Below are 22,576 nucleotides of genomic sequence, written 5' to 3' on the forward strand. Positions count from 1 at the left end.
AAACACCACCAACGAGCATCATCATCTAGCAACCCGGAAGCTGCCGAACAGGATGTGATTCCAGCTCCACCCTGCGCCGGAACAACCCGCTTGTTTCCCCGTAAAATCACCCTTTGGCTCACGTTGGCTTCATTGGCACACTTTGCCTTCGCGGGGAGGCCACCACCGACGAACCGATGATGACGGCATAAAAACGCCTCACACAGCGCCTTCTCAACACACACACACAGTCACACGCGCACAGCATAAACACACCGCGACCACCTACTGATGCACGTTCGCCATGGCGCTGGCTGGGGCGAGATGCTCTAGTGATTCATGAGCATAAAAGCTTTGGCGGAATAAGAAATCCCCGCCCCGGATTCTCGTCACGGGCGGTCACGAGACACACAACACACTAGCACTAGCGGTCGGCACAGGCACGGAAGAGTGTCACTACGCGGTGCGTTCGCGTGAATTGCAGCGCCGATTGCGCCACGAAGACTTTTTCTTCGCGGAATGCGGCGGCGGAATGGCGGCAGCCTCCTTTTTGTCGTGCGCCAGTAGAAGGGTCGACGCAAAAGCGGGGACTTCTATTGAGCGGATGATTTTACTTCTTCTGACTCCTTTCACTCACTGCAAACGCCACACGGCAACCTTCCACAACGCGACACCCAAACGTCGCAAACACGGGAGGCAAACTTAGTTTTTATTCTTTTGTATTATAGAGACTTTAAGCTGCAACATTCGTCTCTTTTACTGAACTAACTACTATTATCTCTAACAAAACTATTAATGTTTTGTTAATTTAAGTTTATCCAAGCCTGACACGAAACGCATCCCTAAACACGAAACGTCAAAATAATTTTGACGTTCGTTGTTTGCAAGTTGTTTTTATGAATTCGATCAATTTTTGAACCTGACTTTGACTTTTCGAACCTGAAGAGTTACGAAAATCCCGAATATTGTATGCAACCTCGGGGTCGCATGCAATCTCGAGCAAGACTTGCATACGGTCTCGTCGTGGTCATGGCCAGCTTGTTGCTTATGTGGCGAAACCCCTGATCTATTGTAGACTTCTTTGTACAGTCAGTTTCAAACTCAAAATTGCTCAAAAGATAATAACAACAACTGTAGCGATTTGTGGAAGGAGAGCGAGGGATCAAGCCATCGAAGTACGAAGTCGGAGACTAGATCTGTGGATGTAAAGCAGAAAAACAAAAATGAACATACAACAGTATAGTTACGTGAAAGGGTAACGAAACGATCGAACGAAAACCATAAACTATCGGTAAGAAAAGCTCGTCAGCAGTTGACCGTTGCAGTTATTGCATTCGAACATCTCAGTACTTCTTTGGCGGTTCACGAGGACCAAAGTAATCGTAATGCCCTAATTTCACTCGACCTCGACCTTGACCGTCATCAGCCCCAACAAAATTTGTAGCATTAATAGTAAATGCACCCTAAAGTACCCCTTCGAGTTGCAGACTGACAGAGTTGTGAACGGGATACGTGGTTGTGCTTCAACAGAAACACTTCAAAATAGGGTCTGGCTATAGGTAAGTATAAAAAAATCATTGTGAAACATCTTCATTTCTAGCAGCGAACGAAAATGTGCCGGTGTCCCTGGCGAAATTTAAAAGCGATTGGGATCATCGGAGCCAAGGTTGAATGTGCCATTGAAAAACATATTATCAAAGAAAGTACATAGAGAAACGATAGAAAAAATTATTTTGAGGTACGACGATACGTCAAGTCGTCGAAAGTCTTGTTTCTTACAAAATTGAAATTTCTTGTTCGGGCTCACACACCCTTGCGCACGCTTTTCGAAAATGGCCACCCGATTTCGAACATAGTTCGGCTTCAGCAACGGCTTTTTGACAGTTGTTCAAAACTGGGGAAATTTCACGCACCACGCGGACGCGGCAATTTGTATAAATAACCAAACTAACGATGTCGTTTTAATTTTAAAAGAAAAATCCTGCGCGGTGTGGGAACGATGGTCAAAGGATTATATTTGATCTCAACGGTATTTAGAAATTCTAGTAAACGTGACGAAAAAATATGTTGGGAATCGTTAGTGATAGATTTAAAGTGTGCAAATACCCACGGTTGTGCCACGCAAATGTTCCTTGCAGAAAACCCTATAACAATCAAACTCGGTCGATTTCTACGGTTCATTAACAACTGTTTATTTTACTGTTTTGCGTTTGGTTGCATGGTACGGTTAACATTGCACAAATTTGCTTTTTGCTACGCGAGCGCCACATAATCTCTAGCGAGTGGACTGTAGTTTTATATTACCCGCCATACAATTGGGCTTTTAGATATAAAATATCGTCTCGTTCTGGAGATATCTACTTTGTGATTTATTCAAGATACAAATTTCCGTACCGTTTGAGGTTTGTACGTGAAGTGAAGTGGAACGTGATGACCACGAATGGTCTGGTTTAGGAAAAACCATCATGACCGCTGATCTGTTGGTCGCCCTCTAGAGGAATGCATTAAGTGCAGTGCAGTTAGGCGGAAAGTGGGAAATATTGAGCATATGGTATGTTGTAGGCCACTTTAAAAGTAGTTCTAAAACTATAATCTGTTTTCCACATCCTAAGTCCACTCTAAGAAAAAGATCTTATAAGTTCTAATTTGAGTTAGTGAAAGCTTATTTTTGTCAAAGTAACTCTATGGCTGTTTTTATTGTGTGTTTGGGCAGGCAAAAGTTGTAACAACTCCCAAAATGGTATCGTTCTAAATTTAAAAATAAATTATTCGCAGTGTGTGAAGGAACGTAATAATTGCATTAGATTCCGCGATTTTAACGCTTCATTCTACCATCTGCATGTGTCCTGTGTATCGGTAAGGCACAGTGAAGTATGCTTTAGCTACATGATTTTGTATTCCTTTCACTAACACGTGATTCATTAAACCAATTGCTACTTAATAACAGGATAGAATATTTATCTTGCACCAGCTGCGCGGTTAGCTTTGGAACATTTATTTCGTTCGCAACTCTCCTGCACAAACCTAATTTCCAAAAACAACGAGGACAATAGCTCGCCGCCCCAAAAGTGTTCAATTAGACCTTCACCTTCAATTCGAAAATCTTCGGACCAAGTTCGTCAAACGACACCACAACAATGCCTATAGTTCTATTATATAAATATCCGTAGTGACAACAAAACTACGTTTATCACAATATTGGTTTGTTTGTTTCTGTTACGCTTAGCTTACGAAAAAACTAACATTTAACACTTTGCCGTTTCTAATTGTGTGGTTCAATCTGTCCGGGAGACGATTTGTTCGTGAGTTTGTCGTGTCGTGCAGAGAGTGCGAGAGATATTTCAAAAGACGTGCAAAATAAACTATTTTAAATCTGTTATGCCCCTTTCGCGGAGCTCAAACCGGAATGACTGTAAATATGTGTATCCTTCGGTGGATCTGATATCTTTTATCGGTTGTACTTTGTGTTTCGGACACGCCTTTCAAATCGATCAAAAATAAGCTTTCATTTAAAACTGAGGATCAGGACGTCTTGACAGAGAAGAACGTGTCGTGATAGATGTTTTCTATGTACTATTTCCTGCCACACTACACCACAACTGCACCTGCGCACACAACCAATTGGTAGACCAGAGAAATGGCCAGTAAGTGCAAAGTAAGGGCCTTAAAAGGCGCACAATTCCGCGGGCTAATTTTGCGCAAGTTGCGCGCTAAAGGTACGTATGTGTCAAAACTTTTCAATATTCCAGCCCATTTGAGGACACCCTATGGTTGACGGGGACCTTCATCGTTTCTATTTGCATTTTTCGATAAAACGTAAGGGACAGAGGGAGAAAAACAGCAACACACTTTATGCTTAAAATAAAAATAAAACAAATTGCAACACTGTTGCAATAACGGCGCTCAGCATAAGTGCTCCAAACAGCACGGCCGGAGCAGAACGAGAGCGACAGGCTTTGACTGAACCGCTTTGCCTGCAGGACCTTTCTAGCAGCCACCTTATCATGACAGTTCACCGATCGGTGCATTCTGCAGCCAAAGTTCGTGTATGAAGTTGTACAAATTATCACTCACGGCAACCTGCGAACGGAGAAGGACGATAGATAGAATGAACGAAGAACAATATTATTTAGGAAATCGACGAACAGGATTGTTTACTACCTTATAGGGAGTCGGATTGAGGGTGCGCTTATGATCTTGGCGCAAGGTTTTCAGCGAAACCTGCACGCGCTCGCGAACCTCCTCCAGAGAGGGCAGCACTTGCGTGACCCGTCCCTCTGTCCAGTACACCCGGTACAAAGGCTCTACCTGCGTCGGAATAACGTAAGCGCGTTTCGATTCTTGGAATGGATGGCGACAGAGGACCTTCTGACCCACTTCCGGAGGGTTCTCGTCGACTCGCTGCAACAGATCGATCAGCGCATGGCCATCGGCCCCGTACAAACGGAACACGTTCTTGCTGCCCGGCATCGTCACTTTGCCGACGTCCTGGCTCAGTTTGATGCGCGGTTGGGCGTTTATCTCAACCATCTTATACACACAGCCTAGCGCTGGCTGACGCTGACATGTTACTGTGGGTGTAGAAATGAAGCCCAGGCAATGAAACGGATACAGGTATTCGAAGCATTATGGCAGTACTTACCCAGATGCGTCCCAATACCGAAGCAATCAATTTTATGGCCCTGCTCGTTCAGGCTGAGTATCGTTTCCTCGTTGATGTCGTTGGACGCCACGATCGTCAGTTTGCTGAACCAGGGCAGCTTAAAGCGCTCCGCAATCCGCTCGAAGGTTTCGCGCGCCAAGCAGCTCAGATACGCCAGATCACCCGAATCGATGCGGATGCCGATCGCACGATAGCCCTGGTCGTTTAGGGCAAGGGCCACGGCACAGAAGTTCAACAGACCGCTCCTGTGGAAACGCGAAAGGAAACAAGACGTGGACGAGGTGGCCACGGAACCATCACGCACACATCATCGGACAATTAGAATGGCAGGATTGGCGGCAGTGGACAGAAGGCGAGCTTATAGAACGTAGAAATAGGAACGACAGTTTAAAGATGAAGTTGTGTTTTGATAGATAATGTAGAACAAGTGAACAAGTGAAACATTAAATTTAGAGTAAATTGTTAGAGAAGTGGTTAGCACATTGACAAAAGAAAACAGAATAAAACATTGTAAAAAGATTTCAGATTTCAACGACGCACTAAAGAGAATGAACATGATGGGAGTAAACAAGGAGTTATATATCTTTGGTATGATATTCGTGCCATGTATTTACTACCTAATACCTATTATTGGATCCATTGGCCAATTCTACAATACCCAATGGTTATTTGTACAGAAAATGAACACATTCTTATCATCTTATTTTACACTAAAATAAAACTAAACCGATGCTAACCTCGTGAGAAAGTAGCCCGCCAGGCGGCGATGGCTAGGTACATTGAAATCCAAATGCGAAAGGATACTACTTCTGACCGCTATAAGCCGCTGCTCAAGCCAGCAGCATCGACTAAGTACAGCGTATTTTTGTGTGGTTTTTGCAAAATGGAATAAAATTTACGTGCACATGAAAGGGAAAGTTTGGAAACTTTAAAAAATATAGTTTTAGCTACATTGAAAAAAAAATAATCTCATAACTTGATGCGAAGGTGCTTTAAGGATATAAACAGAATAATGTTTAGAGTTAACGGCAATAAGCTAAACCTACGAAAAGCTTATATTGTTGGGTGTCAGTCAGTCAGTCAAAAAAGCTACAAACCCCACGTGCCTACTTTTGTACAAATCGTTCTATACTTTTACTGCTGATGAGCTGAAGTGTTACTCATGTTTGTTCACAGGAAAATCATAAGATGATTTAAGGATCAGTGATGAGCGCCAAGCGATAACCAATTAACCAATATCTGCGATCGATTAGCAAAAAGCATCAACACTTATTTAGCATTTAAACCAGGAACTTTTTTTCTGTTACTGACAAGCCATGCAGAGTGCTCTCTCGGACTGTGGAGGAATGTTGACAATTTCTTCTGATAATCCAGGATAAGAAAAACCAGCATAAGAAACGGTAACAGAATATCAATTAAACGTGGCCTGAGAGACAGGAGTTGCGAAATCACGAAACGGCGACGAATCGAAAAACCAATTGCAATTAATGACGGCACAGGGAAGGGTACCAATTTCAGCTATTTTCAGGGTTCGCTTATCTGTTCATTGAAAAACATTCACATTTGTCTGACAGGATTCAACGGAACTTTGTGTTTCGGGAGGTGGGCTTGATCATATTTTTTCTTTAGTCTAAAAAATAACAAAGAAAAGCATCATGATTTATATGCATGGCGTGTTGCACTATTAACGATCCTCGATCGCAACCCGTTTGAAAAGAATTCGAATGTCCATAATGTGTGCACCAACAAGAACACCCTGTTTTCACTGTCACGTTGGAAAGTCCTTCGAAATGGGATACGGTGTTTGATGGGAAGCGGTTTTTGTGAAGCAATATGACTAGTATCATCATGAAAAATTGCACGTTTAAATCATTAATACACCACACATCGAGTTTCCATCCTTGCGTGCGATTCCTGGGCCTGGGCGCTTGTCATGCACTGTGCAGTGGTATTAGTCAGTAAACACAGGTGTGAACATTGAAAACACTAAACAGAAAAGGGAGTGACTGTTCAAACAAAATAGGATAAACACAACGAAACAAATATTGATATTCGGAACATAAATTTGGAAAAATGAAACATTTTCGGTTTCACTAGCAGACACCGTGTACAATCATGCCGACACTAATTGAAGTAGTTTTGAGTGTGTGAGCGAGTGTAATTTAACCAGTGTTAGTGAAGATCCTTCCTTGCTGCTAGCGCACATGTTTGCAAGCGGAACAATAACGAAAACTCCTCTAAAACAAAACCACAAAAACACGCTCCAGGACATTCCAAAGCAAAAACCAATTGTAAATGCAAGTCTGACTCGCTCTAGGAGTGGATAAGCGCGATGGGGATAACGCGCGCGCAAAAACGCAGCGAAACGTGACAATGGCGACAATGAGCAGAAAGTAGTGATGAGTTGGGCGAGCGTGGGGCTTCAAAAACTGTTTTCCGCGGTTTGCGCGCTTCGTGCCATCATTACCTGAAGGACTTTCCAACGGACCTCAGATGGTGGATCATGGTGTTCAGTGCCTCACAGTTCGTACACCTGGTATGATCCTCTTCAGCCTCGTACGGTTCGAGTTCCGTGTCTTTCCGTTCATCTTCTTCATTGTCTTGCTCAGCCGGAAGCAAGTTTTGATCTTCAATATCCTCGTTACCGTTTACGTCGTTCTTAAACGGAGAGCTCGTTTCTTCCTCCGCCGGGGGACTCTCTTCGGCCGCGACTGTTATTTCAGGAGGCAATAGATCCTCACTTTCATTTGCCGCTACTGATTCTACCTCCTCCTCCTGTGCTTCGGTTTGCTGCTCTCCACCGTCTTCTGCCACTGCTTCTAGCTCATCCGCCGCCGGCGGTTGATCCTCTTCCGGACAGCATCCATTGCACTCCTCTTCCGGAATCTCCGGTAGCGGGGCTACGCTGTACGATTGGTGCAGTTCGTCCGAACTTCCTTCGAGATCGTGAATGCGACCCACACAGAAAGGATCACAAACGATTGTATCGGGTGCATCAAGCAGGTCAACGATCGCCTCGCCCAGCAGCTTATCGCTTGAAGCATAAGCACCAAAGAAGGGTTTTCATGATGATGTCACAACACGGTAGCACTCAAAACACAATGATGTAGCAGACATTCACCAAGGGACATGGATTACATTAAGCAGTTTACCGATCCCCAACCGGATGTTACAGAAATCTCTTGCACAAACACAAATTTGCAACAACAATTCAGCAGAGTTCTTAAGGGGGTTCTAATTACAGCTAATAATGTCCTTGCCAAACAACGGATACCGATGCAACGAATGAAGGCAATTGAGTAAGAGTTGAAGAGATTAGCCAAAACTATTCGATAACGACTGTAGCAAGAAAAAGATATTTGGCCGAAAGATTATCCCTTACTGATACATAATACTACGCATGTCAGGGCAAAACAACAACGAAAAGGGTAAGCGGATCCGTTAGCGGATTTAGTTGCTACTACGAAATTTCCATTGATATCGCTGTCAGACAGTATTGTTTTGTTTTATGTGTCAAAGCTAAAGGTAAAATTGGGGAAGAAAACAAACACTGTTCGGGTTGAAGCTCAAACTTCAATACTGCAATGCACTGCAAACATTTAGTAGTGCCTTGCTATGTCAAAAACCATCCAAATTCACTTCTCTTCCTAGTACCACAGATTCTGCACATGGGTAAAGTTGGTTGTTCGAGGGCAGGGTCTTTTAATTGGCACACAAAACAACTTAATAATAGATAATAGGACAACGAAAGCAGAACTAAGCAAGTAAGAAAGAATGAAAACAGTGTTATGGCACTTTCATCAACAAGGACAGAGAACTGGAAATAAAACCAGAACCAGATCATCAAAGAAAAGTAAAATAACGAAAGATCGACTAAGGGAACAAGAAAGAACTAAGGGAACAGAAAAGAAAAGGGAAAGACATCATCCGAGAGAGTAGAGCCTAGAAGCGGAATACCTCTTGACATCGTACGTGTCGACTAGCGCCATGAACCCGTCCGGGAAGGCGATCGCAAACGAAACCATGGCGGCCAGCTCTCCCTCGCTGCTCTCGTCCGTCGATACGTCCAACACATTGGCCAGTTGCACCCGGTGCTCCATGGCCAGCTCCAAGAGATCGCGTGAGGCTCCTACAGACAGACGCGTTAGAGTAAAGTAAAAACCAAGAAGTTTAAACCGTTTGATAAAATTGATGGCGGAAGCGAAGGATGAAACAAAACACTTACCGCTTTCCTTGTGCTGCAGGATGCGCGTCTTCAACTCATCGATTCCGGTAAAGGACGTTATGTAGGCGTGAGCATGTGTACCTTTCACGGGAATGTTGAACAACTTTCCGGCCAGCACGTTCGACGTGCCATCGAAGCCCCCTGAAATGAGGAGTGCAGAAATGTAAAATGTGCAGCAGAGCAGAGTATGTGCAGCAAAACTCGTGGGGAAGCTAATATTGCAACGCGGAGCAGAGAAAGTTGATAATGGATAAAGTCCGTAAACCTATAAACCGTTTCTGTTCCGTTCCGTTCCGGCCCGATTGGCCTTGGCGGTCGAAGCAGCGCTTGGCGTGATCCTGCAACTTTACGAATAGTTTCACGGTCCGTTGGTTCCGTTAGGGCACGGCATCTACAACAATCGGGTGTTATAAACCATCCATGTTCTGTAGGATGTACCCAAAAAGGTGCTTTTCATGGCAGCTCTAGCTTCGCTTCGATAAACCGAATCCATCGAAAGAAGCTAGAAATGATGTGCGAGAAAACATAATTATTTTATTTTGCTATCAAATATACGAGGGTACAAATCACAAAGCGAAATGAAAATGGTTTGGGTCCTGCATATTTTTTCTCCCTTCGCGAAAAGCCTCAATTGGAGCATCACCACACCAGCCGAGAGTCTAACGTGTCCAATTACAATATCGCCCCGCGATGGTAGGCGAAAAATCGTAAAAAAGAAAAGAACTACCTCCATCGACCTTCGTCCAACAAGACCCCCCCGCTCATCGCTAAGTTCCTAACAAACATCTAGAGGCTCGGCATATCCTAGTTCCAGGGCCCTTGTCTGGAAACAACGGATGTTCAGTTTATATGGTGATGTTATTGATCAATCTTCGCACAGAAAATCACCACGCGCGCCACACACACGGACACGCGGCCTGCCAAGCGAAGAAAAGTCGGAAATTCCAGCAATTATTTGCTCCATTTTAGAGAAGCCGCTCTACAGAAGGTCCTACTTTAGACGGCAGGGCAGGCATTGGGAGCGCTTCTCAAAGCTGCAGCTTTTCATTTATCTGTTTGGTGCAGTCATTTTTAACTTTGCGTTTATGCTTGACACTTTATAATTTCCTGCTTTTCTTTTCCTTCTCACTCCCCATTGGAACACGGTTTCGTGTTTCGAACTCAGCAAAATGTCCTGGCGTTTTATGGTTGTAAATTGCTTATGATGGCGTTTTCTGATTTGATGCGATCGCCAACAATAATTTGAACGATCGCTCAAGGCATGAAAGGCGTGCAGCAATTTGTTAACCTCTTTGGCGTATTGCGACATACTGAAACTAAGATACATTCTAATGCCATAAATTACTGTCAAGTAATCTTCCTCACGCAGTGTTGCCTACTTACACAGCATATGTTTGGCATATTTGGCTTCCATTTGCCCACTCACGGAGAGGCTACTAACCATTGGACAATAGTTAAGCAGTACTTTTCGGATCTTAAGTTCGCGAATTGTCGAAAAGCCCGTAACTATCAATCAAGAACACGGTGCCATCGACATGCTAGCGGTAGTTCCCTTTTCGCCTAGACTAGATCCGTGTTGAGACCAGTGTAATGTGGTTTGTCATGTTCGCTCAAAAGACCGACCAACCAAATGGCCAAGTAGCGCGAACGAAGCAGAAACATAAATTATTCTATTGCCTCCGTCCAACATTTCCCCTGGTGGCGCACTACGAAAGTCCTCTTCCATCGCCATGCCCATCGTTTTTCACACCGTTTGACACAGGCCGGCTAGGCCGCTAGTAACTCGAGCCGTTCGATCGGGCCAATTTACGATCGCGCAAACCGTCGATAAACCTGCGTAAAATCGGGCGCTATTTATGCTGCCAAAGCCTAGCACTGTCTATCGGGCTATAGATAAAATCGCGTGTGGTCTCTGCATCGATAAGCGCAGTCAGACTGCACGACATCTGGTGACCATCAAAGGATTGTGGGGGGACAAGCCCTGATTTGTTTGTGGTTTTCTGCTTTGCACTAAAATGGTTCGGCAATTTGCAAACACACTACTGCATTCTCGGCTGCGTAACGCGCGCGAAACCGAAAGTACGCTGTTTATTGCCAGAGCTGTACGGAGGAATTGACAAAACCTGGCCGGCCATCCTTGTCTGTTGATGTACGAGTCCTGCTGAAGTGTAGTTTGCGATGGGACACTGTCACAGACTTGCGCTTATTTCCAAGGACCAAGGGCCTGCCGGTGAGAACGAACTATGCTGTTGCGACGTTGCGTAACTCGATACGTTGTTTACGAGAACCATGCGAAGAATATCCTGCTATGAAACAATCTTTTCTACATCACGGTCCCTAATGACATTTTAATTAGTTTGTCAACAAAATTAACACCCAAACAGGAAGGGTCCTCCTGCAACCGGTAACGTCTCTGAAAGTACGACTGATGTTTGGGAACTAGTCCTTGGAAAGGTTGCTTCGTTTGGTAACTGGACTGCACGGCAACAGATAGTAAAATAGAATGTGGAGAGTAGATGTGCTCGACGTACTTTCCTTCTTAGCGCAAGGTTGGAACGACACGCTGTTGAGATCGTTACCATTTGAATTTATTCTGAAGACAATTTACCGTTTCCGTTTAAATTCTCAGCCAACCAACATGCGGCAACCGGTACTCTTTTGCATTCTGATGATCATCCTATCAACATGGAGTATCGCCAACCTCCAGCAGCCACCATTCTACGGTGAGTGTCCACCGTATAACCGGCCGCACACGACAAGCGTTTACGATGTTAACGAACAGTTTGCCCGTGTCAACACGTGGTACATCTACGCGCGGCTCGATCCACATCCGAGCCTCGTTTCTATGTTCCACCTTCCGGTCAGTGTAACGGCAAAGTGGGACTGCATCAGAGTGCTGACCGGTACGGTGCGTGGACTGATACGCTTACAGTTTGAGTGTCCAGGTTTTGGCGAGATGTACAGCGTTGGGCTTTATGCGAAGGATTCGAACGCTTCCTTCTACCACCAGGTGAGCCTTCGTCCGAAGTACCAACACACCGAAAGGCTCGCCGAGGTTAAGGTGTTGGCCACGGACCTGGATACGTACGTTGCGTTCCTAGGTTGCCAGCAGCACCAGAAGTGGTGGTCTAACAGTGAAGCCCCATCGCTGCCAGGAGGCTTACTGGTTCTGGTACGTATGGAGCTGTACGATCGATTCACACCGCCACCGGAGTTGATGGATTTGACAAGGTTGACAATGAATGCGAGCCTTAATCGACAACAGCATCATAGTGACGGACAGACCGGAACTCGGAGGACAGTGTGTGACTGTGTTTCTGCCTATCGGACCATTAAAGAACACATCCTCGGGCGTTTCAACCGAGAAAGGGCTCTGAAACGTGCCCGGGCGCATGGCAAATTACGAATTGCCAGAGGGCTGCGCAACTTTTTCGGTTGCCTGCTGGCGTTCTCGGTGTGCATGATCGGTGTGAACAAGGTAGTTGATGTCCTCGTTTTCGATCTCGAGTACACCGCTCCGGTGCGTCGCATCATTGCAGCGTGGTAGATCCAAGCGAATAGTTTAATGCTCTTCAAAATTGGCCACTTTGCAGAAACATTATAAAAAAACATTAGACACTCAACAATCAGTTCGATATTTCTTGGTATATTGTTTCCGGATGACAAAAGGTACACCTTGGCGCAAACATTAGTCATATTGTAAAATGAACCCTCCGAAGGATTTTGCTACAAACTTCAAGTGAAAGACGTCACGCCTCCATGAAGGACAGGCGCACACATACACAAGCAATCCGGCCCACTACAAAACCATTATTGTTTGATCGTTAGAGCAATTGTCGCGTCAGGGCTGTGGCTTGCAGGCTACCGGTTCTTACGTAATCGGTCTCCCATCGAAGTGCATGCTTTTGTGATTTGATCGAAACAGTTTTGAATGCTCGTCGCTCCGCGTACACACACACACAGCATAGTACGATGATTGACGTGCGATCGGCCTTCCCGCAATAGTGCACCAAGTGCAGTGGTCCGTTGCACTCTGCATTGGAGCGGGCACGACGGGCGACAGTCCGTTAAGCTGCTGACATCGCGGGTGCCCAAGCTACGTACCTTCCATGCTATTTGGCCACGTGCACGCGCCATTGACATTGACTGAAAATGCTATTTTTCAATGGTGTATGAATTCGTTCGCAATTTGATTCGTGACCAGGACCAGGAAGGAAGGAATGGGGTTCGCTGGGTTTTGTTGAAAAAGGTGCAACCTCAAACGGAGGTCACAGGGAGTTTGGAGCTGTCGTACGCTCGCTCGAAAACTTTGCACCCCTCGGCCCGTTGGTTTATTTTGTAGATCGCAACAAACGGATCGAAGAAAACAATATTGCCCTTCCATTGTCAAGGAAATCTCACAGCAACGGTGTTACGGTGTTGCCACCCCGGCCTTTCCCAGCACCGCCAAACGCTCCAGTCACGGCACACGTCAACTGTGAAGCCAGAATTGGCCCCCCGAGGGGTTGAGATCTTCGAGCTGGTTGAAGAAGTTTTCGTTCGAAGCGTGATTGAGAACGTAAATAACAACAAAGTGCTTCATATATCCTGTGTGTTTTGGGCGGGGCGTTCCATGGAACCATATCCGTTTGGCTACACTTTCCCTTTCTGCCCCCGCTGCCACCCGGTGACCCTGAAAGAGGCATTCGTCATTTTTCTACGCTTCTTGTGCCAAACACCTATCGGAAACGCTACAACCTACTGCACGGGTCTCATGAAGGTCTTAGTACGCGTCTGAAATCTTGACATTCGGAACCAATCGGTGCATCTTTTGAGGTTCGCCAAGCGTTTCTACTTACCGATGTAGGAATACTTGGACGCAGAGAGCCCACCATCCGGGCCCTGGGCACGTCGCAGGCCAAACTCCAGTAGATGTATGTGCTTTCCCGCGACCATACGATAGCGCGCCGCGTTCGTGGCCATCAAACTGCAACGGAACGCGTGTAGGCGTAGCGTGGTTATAAAAGGAAGGTTAAGGTTTGCGCTGTGGGATCGCGTCTTCTGTCATCGATCAGAAAGGTGATCGACAGTCGCCGTGAGGCTGCTTACCTTGCATAATTCACCAGAGTTAGAAGTGTAGTTTCCAACAGTTGCACTATGATCAGTGGCCCTGCCACTTTGATGAGCGGAACTCTGGTCGGTGAAAGCAAGCCATTTGAACGGGTGTTAGGGGGTACAGTCTCGGAACATTGATCTTGAATCTTACTTCAATATGACGTTGCGCTCACCTTGGAAATGCCACCGATCCTTCCTCGATCGCGAACAACGTGACGTCTTTTGCCGTCAGTTGACTTAAATATTCGAAAAATTCTTCCTCAATGCCCTGCGGCAAGGCATGCTTGAGATATTCAATATCTAGGGTGAAAAAACATTTTACGTGCATTATATTTTTAGTGCAGTATTTTTCCATTGTACCACACGTACCTGTTTCTGAGTAATGGAACCCGTCCAAAAACTTGAGACACTCCTCCAACCCGGCAAAGATGGTAAACTCGCCCTGGAATGGGTTCGTGCGGAAAAACAAATCGAAAACGGCATGGTCGTCGGTTTTGCCGGACTTCCAGTACGCGTATGCCATTGTTATTTGGTACAAATCTGAAAAAAAGAATGGAAAGAAAGTGCAAAGCCAATAATTATTTTGATTATATTTAACAATGCATTGTTTATTTGTTATTTTTTTTCAATTGTGTTTAATAGTATTATTTCTATTTTGTTCATTCAAAGATTCATTCCGCGTATTGAGTCAGACGCCCATTTCGTTATCGCTTGAGAACATTTCATCACGGCCAAAGATTGCATCACTGTCTGACTAACTGGAATACATAAGAGGGACTCTAATTGATTTGCTTCGATGAATCGAATGCGACTCTATGATTGACCAAAAGACGAAAAATGTCTTGTTTTTGCTTTCATTCTTAGAAAATGTTTTGATGTGATGTGAATGTGATTAGTTTCAGTTCTAAGTGCTAAGTTGAGTTGTTTGATGTCAATTAGGCTAAGTTGCCCGTTTAATGTTTTGTAATAAATAAATTGAAAGACAAAAATGACACAAGCCATAGATTGCCTATGATGCATCAGTTTTCAGGGTTATTGTTAAGTCACTACAGGTACATCTTTTCAGTATTAACTACAGCATTGAAATGAAACAATATTAATGTAGTGGCGTAATCAAAACGGCTTGTTATTTTTTTGTAATGAAAGCGAAATGCCAATGACGCAAGCGTAGCCGTGCTTGGGTAATGGGTACTTGTAAAACAAAACACTAATAAAGGCTAACAACGCTATGTCATTTCAAGGAATAACATGTTTGTCTACTAACTTAACCTTAGCTATAGGCCGGTCGTAATCGATCTACGATGGCGCTACTGATAAAGGTAAAAATGTTATCAGTTTTTATTTCAATTAAATGTAAGAAAATGAGAAAAATAAGAAACAGCAAAATCATTATGAGTTACAAAACAAAACATTTCGTGACGATAAGGGGACTAACTATTGTTGCATTCCTCGGATAGCCAAAATCGATCTATTTTATTTTGACTATACTTCGCACTTCTAAAACAAAAGAAGTACAAATCAAAAGTACCGGCGGCATGTTTTTTCACTGTTTGCCAGCTCGCTCAAAGTCCAAGACGTGCACGGGAAAGCGGATGCAGAACGCACCTACAGGAATGATGAACGGTTTGCTCTTATCAACATTCAAACATCAACTCGCACCGCACGAGAACAATCACGGAAGAAACTCTGCCCGCCGGATGCCTTACGGCGGCCCTTTTAAGCTCTCGGACCCTTTGCATCAATTTCAAGTCACTAATTGCACAAACTGTTGATAAAAAACGACAATCACGCGTCAACCGGTAGCCGGGCCAGCGAGATAAAAGGTAATGTGATATAATCGCTTGATGCCAAAAGCGGCCGATAAAACGTATCGAAGGTTTTTTTTGTCCTCTGCCCTGGGTCAACCTGTGTACGGGCGAGGACGTACTGGATTTTTTAATCGTTCCGTTCCGCCACTCGGGGGTAGGTTAATGCTAATAGCTGCAAAATGCATCCAGTGCCCGTCAGAAGTGGATTAAAATAATGGACCAGTACAGTATTGAAGGACTTAAAATTGGATGAGAATGAAACAATGTTTGGGCGTGTGGGAGCAGAAGTGCAGCAGCCAATGCGAGTTGTACGATGACGCGTACTATCCATCGACCAGTTGTTCTCATGAATGACATCGAAATCGAAAGTTAAATCGCCCGGTGGGGCACACTATGGGTTCTCTATCCTTTTCGGAAGGCAAGTGAAGCAAAATATGGTTCTATCATGTTTTTACACCAAAAATTGAGAAAAAACATTAAAATTTTATTGCTGAGTGTTTGCTAGGTTTGTATCTTATAGGAGTTTGTTTTTCTGAAAGATAACCGATGCTTTTTTATGGCCCTTTTTCTAAACACGACTTCTTACGCCAAAGTTAGAATATTTACGGGGCAGTAATTGGAAAAAGCATAACGGTGTTGTTACAAGTAGAAGCTCATTTCCACATTGCCCTTTCTTGAAACTATTCAAATGTCCAAGCCATATTTGATTTCGAATTGAATTCAAGTGCCCAATATTTGCGCCTAAATAGTAAGTAAATAGAAAGTAATCCATGCTGATGCCAAGGCGCACGTTGAAAGCAAATCGTATAAATCAATCAATCGCAATGTAACAAACAAAACTATGCTGTTCTATTTTCGACCACCACGTGCGCCATTGTGGCATTGTACAGCGTGTGACGAAACCCCGGCACACCACGATGCTGTGCCAAATGTGTGCGTTAGCCATTCGCGTAAGGTTCTAGTCGGCTCTTATAGTGGTATGCGCGCCCTTTTTCTCTAAATCCGCGCTGCTCTCTCTCCGCGCGCTCAGTTCAATTGTTTTTCGTCGTTTTCTGCTTCGCCTTTAGTGATAAAAACGTGAAATGGCGTGAATGGCACACAAACAAATTCATGGACTCTTACCTGTGAGCAGCGGCTGCACGACGCTGTTATGGTAGTGGCGGTTCCAACTGTTGCGGCCCGCGGCAAACGCGCTGTCCTCGGACAGTTCGCGGTTCATCGAGGACATTGTGTCGCTGGATCGTGTAGAGTGGGATCGGGGCGGTCAGTCGGCTGATTAGACGCGGGCACGCAACGAGACACACACTCACAAACACTCACACACGGCGGTGCTGATAACGCACGCACTGGATGGAAGACCGAAGAAGATCGCGTTAGAAACAGTGATTCTCTTCCGATTTCTTTGCGGATCACTCGAAAAGGGACAAAGTGTAAAGAGATCGACAGATAGTAAACCGAGCCAACTGTCAGCAGTTGGCGTGAAGAGGCGTAACACTTCTTTTAACCTAGTAACCCGAGGACGTCGGTAACGGAACACAAAAAATCACATAAGAGGCGAACACGCCGCGCGCTGGTGTCGAGTCGCGGGAACAACGGGAGAAAAAAACGTAAACAGTCACAGCTAGAGAGGAGCGCGTCGTGCGCTGAAACCCGTTTCCGACCGTCAAACGGCCTCTGGCTGGTCACTTCCTTTCGCAGAGTTAAGGTTACCTCTAGTGAATTGGCGACACGATGTGTTTTCACAGTGCGGCGCCGTTACCGCGATCGGACCAGAGACGCGCGACAAGCCTTTCAACCGAACAGTTCAAACGCGTACCAAAAATTGACGGAGAACTTGCCTGTTTTGGGAGCGCGAGTGTTTTTTTTGTTTTTTTCCAAGCAACGCGCGTGACACACACCAACACGCCACCGCACAGTAGGGAATTTGTATGCGAAAGGCGGACATATTTTGTTTTTAGGAAGAATCTATGGAATTACTGGAATCTATTACTGCAAATTGTTTAAAATTACCTAAATTTCTATTGTAATGCCTCGTTTAGGCGGAAAAACGCGAAACATTTTTTTGCTGCATTACCAAAATCGAAAAACTGTATATTTTCGTAGCTTACTATACTAATTCCCGATAAAAATGTACCAGCAATGCAAAACGAAGACATTTGATTATTTCATATGAAAGAACGATTCATTACCTTTCGAATGATGTATAATACAGGTACATGACCGTTGCAGAACTGTGCTAACGATCGCGTTAAAGTAGCTGATAAAAGTTGGTTTTAAAGGTTCATTCTGACATGAACATGAAAGGCTAAAAATCCGGATTTGTCATAGACAACTTATCTATCTTAGCCTAATATAACTAAAACCAGAGGCATAATAGGGAAAATAGTGATTTTTAAAGTTGTCTTATGATCTCCTTTTCCCCATAGTGCACCGGTTCGAGTGACTGTTGTGTGAGTGATTGCGCCCTCGCGAATGTAAATAGCCGTGGGCCGACTGCGGCCTGAAGACGGTAAGGCTGGATCACGGTCCTTCATGATGGGCTGGTATTTGACTTGAATGACTTTAATTATTGATAGAATCCTTCCAGCACATATCACTCCCAAGTAATGCTGTAACAGTTTTATAGCAGTGAGAAGAACATTCGATTAATTATTATTTTCCAAACGATACCAATCCGGTTTTCTTCATCAAGCCTTACTCTCACAGTCGTGTTTTTTGTGAAGGTATTTTGAAGGACAAATCTGACAGTAGCGCTGTTCAGTTCGAGTCTCGGCTAAGGACATTCGTTTTGGTAAACAAATTTTCCGCCAGAGTTGAAAGTGTGCTACTCAAAAGTGAAAAGTTCCTGTGATTCTCGGCGAAACAGACAAGGCAGGTTAGTAAATTCCATTCTTTATTGATGATTTATTATGACACGCCGGCCAGGAATCAACTGGGTTGGGCCTACTATGATCAGCATCTTCCTATTCGCTACTAAAAACCAACTTAAGCTTACGAACATACAAAACGGTAATGTATGCGATTGTATCGAACGTATTTTGGTCTAACTTAATACACTTTGCACGGCACCTTTTAGAGCCTCTTCGGTCACGGGCACAGTTTTCCTACGTTAGCCTCTTTCGTTTGCATTATTTTTGTTTACTACTGCAACACTCCCTTCAGTGGGCTATTTTCTAGTTATTGTACTTTTACGCTTTGTACGGCCAACTTCAGACACGCTGCTTCCTGCAATGACACCATTCGGCGTTCGCTTGCGAAGCGATGTCACAGTTCCGGAGGCTGCACCGGTAGAGCTCGGCTTTACGGTGCTCTTGCTTTCGTTGTGATGATTGTTCAGGTGCAACTGTAAGGAAAGGATATTTTTTATTCGCAAATTCCGCATGATTAATCATTAACACACTACCTTCAAATGAAGCAACTTCCGGAACTCCTTGTCGCAATGCGTGCACTTGTGCAGCTCATCTCCTGGTGAGTTCTGGGGTTTCGTTTTCGCAGACTGACCCTCAACCATCACCCCCGCGTGGCACTGTTGATGGCGTGCCAAGTTGACGGCACTTTTGAACGCTCGGCCACACTTTTCACACTCGAACCGAGAGTGCTGCCTTTCCATGTGATCCCGAATGCTTTCGCGGGCCGGTAACGTTTTCCGGCACACGGTACAAAACGCGGAAGGCGTCCTGCGGGAAACCTTCGTCACCGGGTGTCGCTCTTCTTCCACGGGCGTTGGGGTTGACTTTTTTGCTTTCGTCACCTTTTGCTTCTGCGAAGGGACTGGGCTCGATGGATTTACTTTCTTCACCGGTTTTCGCTGCGACTTGCGTGTCAGTTCCACCTTTGGTGGCGATTCTTGCAATGGTTCTCGTACGGAAACTGATTTCACATTTTCCGCGGTTGATGGTTGAGGTTTGCTAACTGGAACCACGGTGATCGTGGTTGAAGCGGGTATCTTCAATGGTACGATCGTCAAAGGGGGTGGTGTTTTGGAAACCGTTTCTACCGGAGAACTGACCAGTGGTTTGACCGGTGTAGGCTGCAGCGGTGGAGCCGATAGTAAATGCTTGGTTTTGCGTACCCGGATCTTGATCGCCGGTTTGCCATGTTCCGACATCAACGGCATTGGGCGTGCGGTTGGAAGATGAGTCTGAACAATGTGTTGCTGCAGTTCGCCATTTGTAGCGAAACACTCCGGGCAGACGCTGCACTGAAAGCGGTTGCTGCTGCGAACGTTCAGAATAGCAGGAATCATCTGCAAAAACAAAGCAAAGCATTTAGGTTAGTATGGGATGGGATCGTCCATAAGAACCTTCGTAGCGCAATAATGCTGTACCTTCCGGTCGTCTTCAGAGTTATCGGATGTTGTAACCAATTTAATAGTCACCGTGTTATCTTGCCGATCGTCAAATCTGTGGTCAAACTTGGTCGCACTGCTGCTGTCTTCATCGTCGTACGGCAGGTAAAGATCAGGATCAATGCCCACTTCCATCTGCGTTACGGAGGCGTCATCGATTTTAAACGTATTTCCTGTCGTTTGCGGAGCGGTGCTCACTGGTCCGATGTTGGTTGGATATGGTGGAACCGGTGCCAGTTTAAAATGGCCGATATGGCCTCCCAAAACATTACCCGCCGGGGGCACAATGGACGACGACAACACCAATGGGGGCGGCACATTAGCGTTGACGGTTGCACCGGTTGATGCCGTCGCAGGTGGAGACGTGAAGCTGTTCATCACCCCCTGACCGATGTAGGACTTCAGGAGCTGCGTCAGATCGCCATCGTTGAGCAGATTGTGATTGGAGAGGATCTCGCGGAAGCTCGAGTTTTTCAATCGCTGTATCAGCACATCGAACGATGCTCGTCGATCATTTTCGGCCCACTTTAGGGCTTTCAGGATCAGCTTCAGTAGCTCCTGGTCTTTGATCAGAAGCCCAAGTTTCAGATCGCTGTACGATATGGTGCTGACCTCCGCAGGGGTGATGTTGCCCTGTGTAAAGTTGGCCGCTGGAACCGGCTTCTGAAGGCCGGAGGCAACGAAGAACCGCTGTTGTTGTTGTTGTTCCTTCATGTGAAATGCTTGGATATTGCTTTTCTGGTCGCCTGAGCAATCGGTCGCCGCCGTCGACTGTTGGGGTCTAAAGAGGGGCAAAACTAGATTGACGTTTTGCACCAGCTCGTCGGAACAGTTGAGGCCTCGCAGGCGGCGAATCCACGCCCGGAAGGCATCCTCCGTTCTGTTCGCCATCAAAGCGAATTGATCTATGCTTTCGAGTTTCAGATAGCAGGAACCGCAAATACATTTCGGTAAAAGATCGTCAGCTTGAATCTGAAAATTCGAAAGAAAGGAATTAATTTAAGTAAAACAGTTTAGTCCATATCGGTCCATACCCAACATATGGGTCCTGATCATATAGTTGCTTGTCTTTTAGAAGTTTTGAAAGCATGAAAATATATGAGTGTTATGATGTGTTATGGTATGTGGGATAGTGACTGGGTATCATCTATCTTATTCCACAAAAGTGAGGTATAGTTATGTGTTGCAACTATAGGGGTATATAAATACCGCCTTGCAGATCTTCTACCTCGATTTGCAGTTACGACTAGTTCCATACGTTAAATATGGTAGAAGTTGTTGGTAACTATCAGAGAGGAACCAAAAAAGTAAATTGTTGACCCGATCTTCACTATGCGGCAAATCCTTAAAAGAGTACTTACAATCTCCGTATCGTTTTCTAGGCAGCATATGACAGCATAGCCAAAATAAAATTGCATGACACGTTGACTAGTTTTGTAATACCGCCCAAGCTAACAAGATTTGAGACATTGTACATTTTTCATCATGTGGTACTTCAACCCCACGGATCTTTGTTAGTAGCGTTGCTGAGGGTACCATCATGAATTTGATCTTGTTGTTTATCTGCAGACCGAGATTATCCGCCGCTTCTTCAATCCCTATGTACGCCAATATCGGGAATCATTTTCCTTTAGAACTTATAATGTCTATAGCATCGCAATAGGCCATCTTAGCTGGGTTTGTCAGAAAAATACTGACCGATAACAATTTGCCCAAAACTTACTAATTACTTACTTACTTACAGGTCCTGTGTCCGCCGTCTTATCGGCGCGACAAGAGGGATGAAGTTAAATTTCTCCACTGCTGACGGTTACCCGCTATCGCCTTTACCTGGCGCCAGGAAAGGTTTCCGTCAGCAGCCCGGATGTCGTCGGCCAGGCTTCGCCGCCAAGAGCCTCTGGGCCTGCCCCTCCTCCGTTGCCCTTGCGGGTTCCAGTCCAGTACCTCCCTACAGATCTCGTTTGCTCCTCTTCGCAGGGTGTGTCCGATCCACCTCCACCTGCGCTCCCGGATTTCAATCTCAATCAGTCGCTGCTGGCATCGACGGTGGAGTTCCTCGTTGGATATCCAACTGTTAGGCCACCATGCCCGAATGATGTATCGCAGGCAGCGGTTGACGAAGACTTGCAGTTTTTGCGTTATTTCTGTGGATACGCACCACGTCTCACAGGCGTATAGCAACACAGATTTAACGTTAGAGTTAAATATCCGGGTCTTGGTGTGCAGAGTGATCTGGTTTGAGCGCCAGATATTTCGAAGACCTGCAAATGCACCCCTGGCCTTCCTGATCCGCATGGCTATATCTTTCTTGGTACCTCCATCAGGCGTTGTCTGGCTACCAAGATATTGAAAGGTTTCCACCTGCTCAACTTGTTGGCTCGCTACTGTGAGGCTGGAGGGATTGTCAGCGTTCACTACCATTGACTTAGTTTTCGCAACATTCACTGTTAAACCTGCCG

At 45.2% G+C, this 22,576-nt stretch overlaps 2 protein-coding genes across 3 annotated transcripts; both read right to left on the reverse strand.

The window, feature by feature from the left end:
* Nucleotides 1–3,750: 3,750 nt before the first annotated feature.
* LOC128274272 (nicotinate phosphoribosyltransferase) lies at nucleotides 3,751–17,583 on the reverse strand. Of its 2 annotated transcripts, XM_053012406.1 has the most exons (12): nucleotides 17,480–17,583; nucleotides 16,892–17,115; nucleotides 14,331–14,501; nucleotides 14,135–14,261; nucleotides 13,956–14,039; nucleotides 13,706–13,833; nucleotides 8,868–9,008; nucleotides 8,600–8,771; nucleotides 7,110–7,676; nucleotides 4,622–4,887; nucleotides 4,141–4,550; nucleotides 3,751–4,059 (listed from the first exon to the last, which is right to left on the reverse strand). In XM_053012406.1, the coding sequence occupies exons 2-12, from the start codon at nucleotides 16,995–16,997 to the stop codon at nucleotides 3,982–3,984; spliced, it is 2,250 nt and encodes a 749-aa protein (XP_052868366.1). In that variant the 5' UTR covers nucleotides 16,998–17,115; nucleotides 17,480–17,583; the 3' UTR covers nucleotides 3,751–3,981. The 2 variants fall into 2 exon arrangements, with proteins under 2 accessions (XP_052868366.1, XP_052868367.1); XM_053012407.1 differs by lacking the exon at nucleotides 7,110–7,676.
* Nucleotides 17,584–18,935: 1,352 nt separating this feature from the next.
* LOC128270661 (uncharacterized) lies at nucleotides 18,936–22,538 on the reverse strand. The gene is made up of 4 exons (XM_053008071.1): nucleotides 22,062–22,538; nucleotides 20,097–21,089; nucleotides 19,173–20,015; nucleotides 18,936–19,112 (listed from the first exon to the last, which is right to left on the reverse strand). The coding sequence occupies exons 1-4, from the start codon at nucleotides 22,536–22,538 to the stop codon at nucleotides 18,936–18,938; spliced, it is 2,490 nt and encodes an 829-aa protein (XP_052864031.1).
* Nucleotides 22,539–22,576: the final 38 nt, after the last annotated feature.

This window comes from Anopheles cruzii, chromosome 3, assembly GCF_943734635.1.
Source record: "Anopheles cruzii chromosome 3, idAnoCruzAS_RS32_06, whole genome shotgun sequence".
Taxonomy (NCBI): Eukaryota; Metazoa; Arthropoda; class Insecta; order Diptera; family Culicidae; genus Anopheles; species Anopheles cruzii.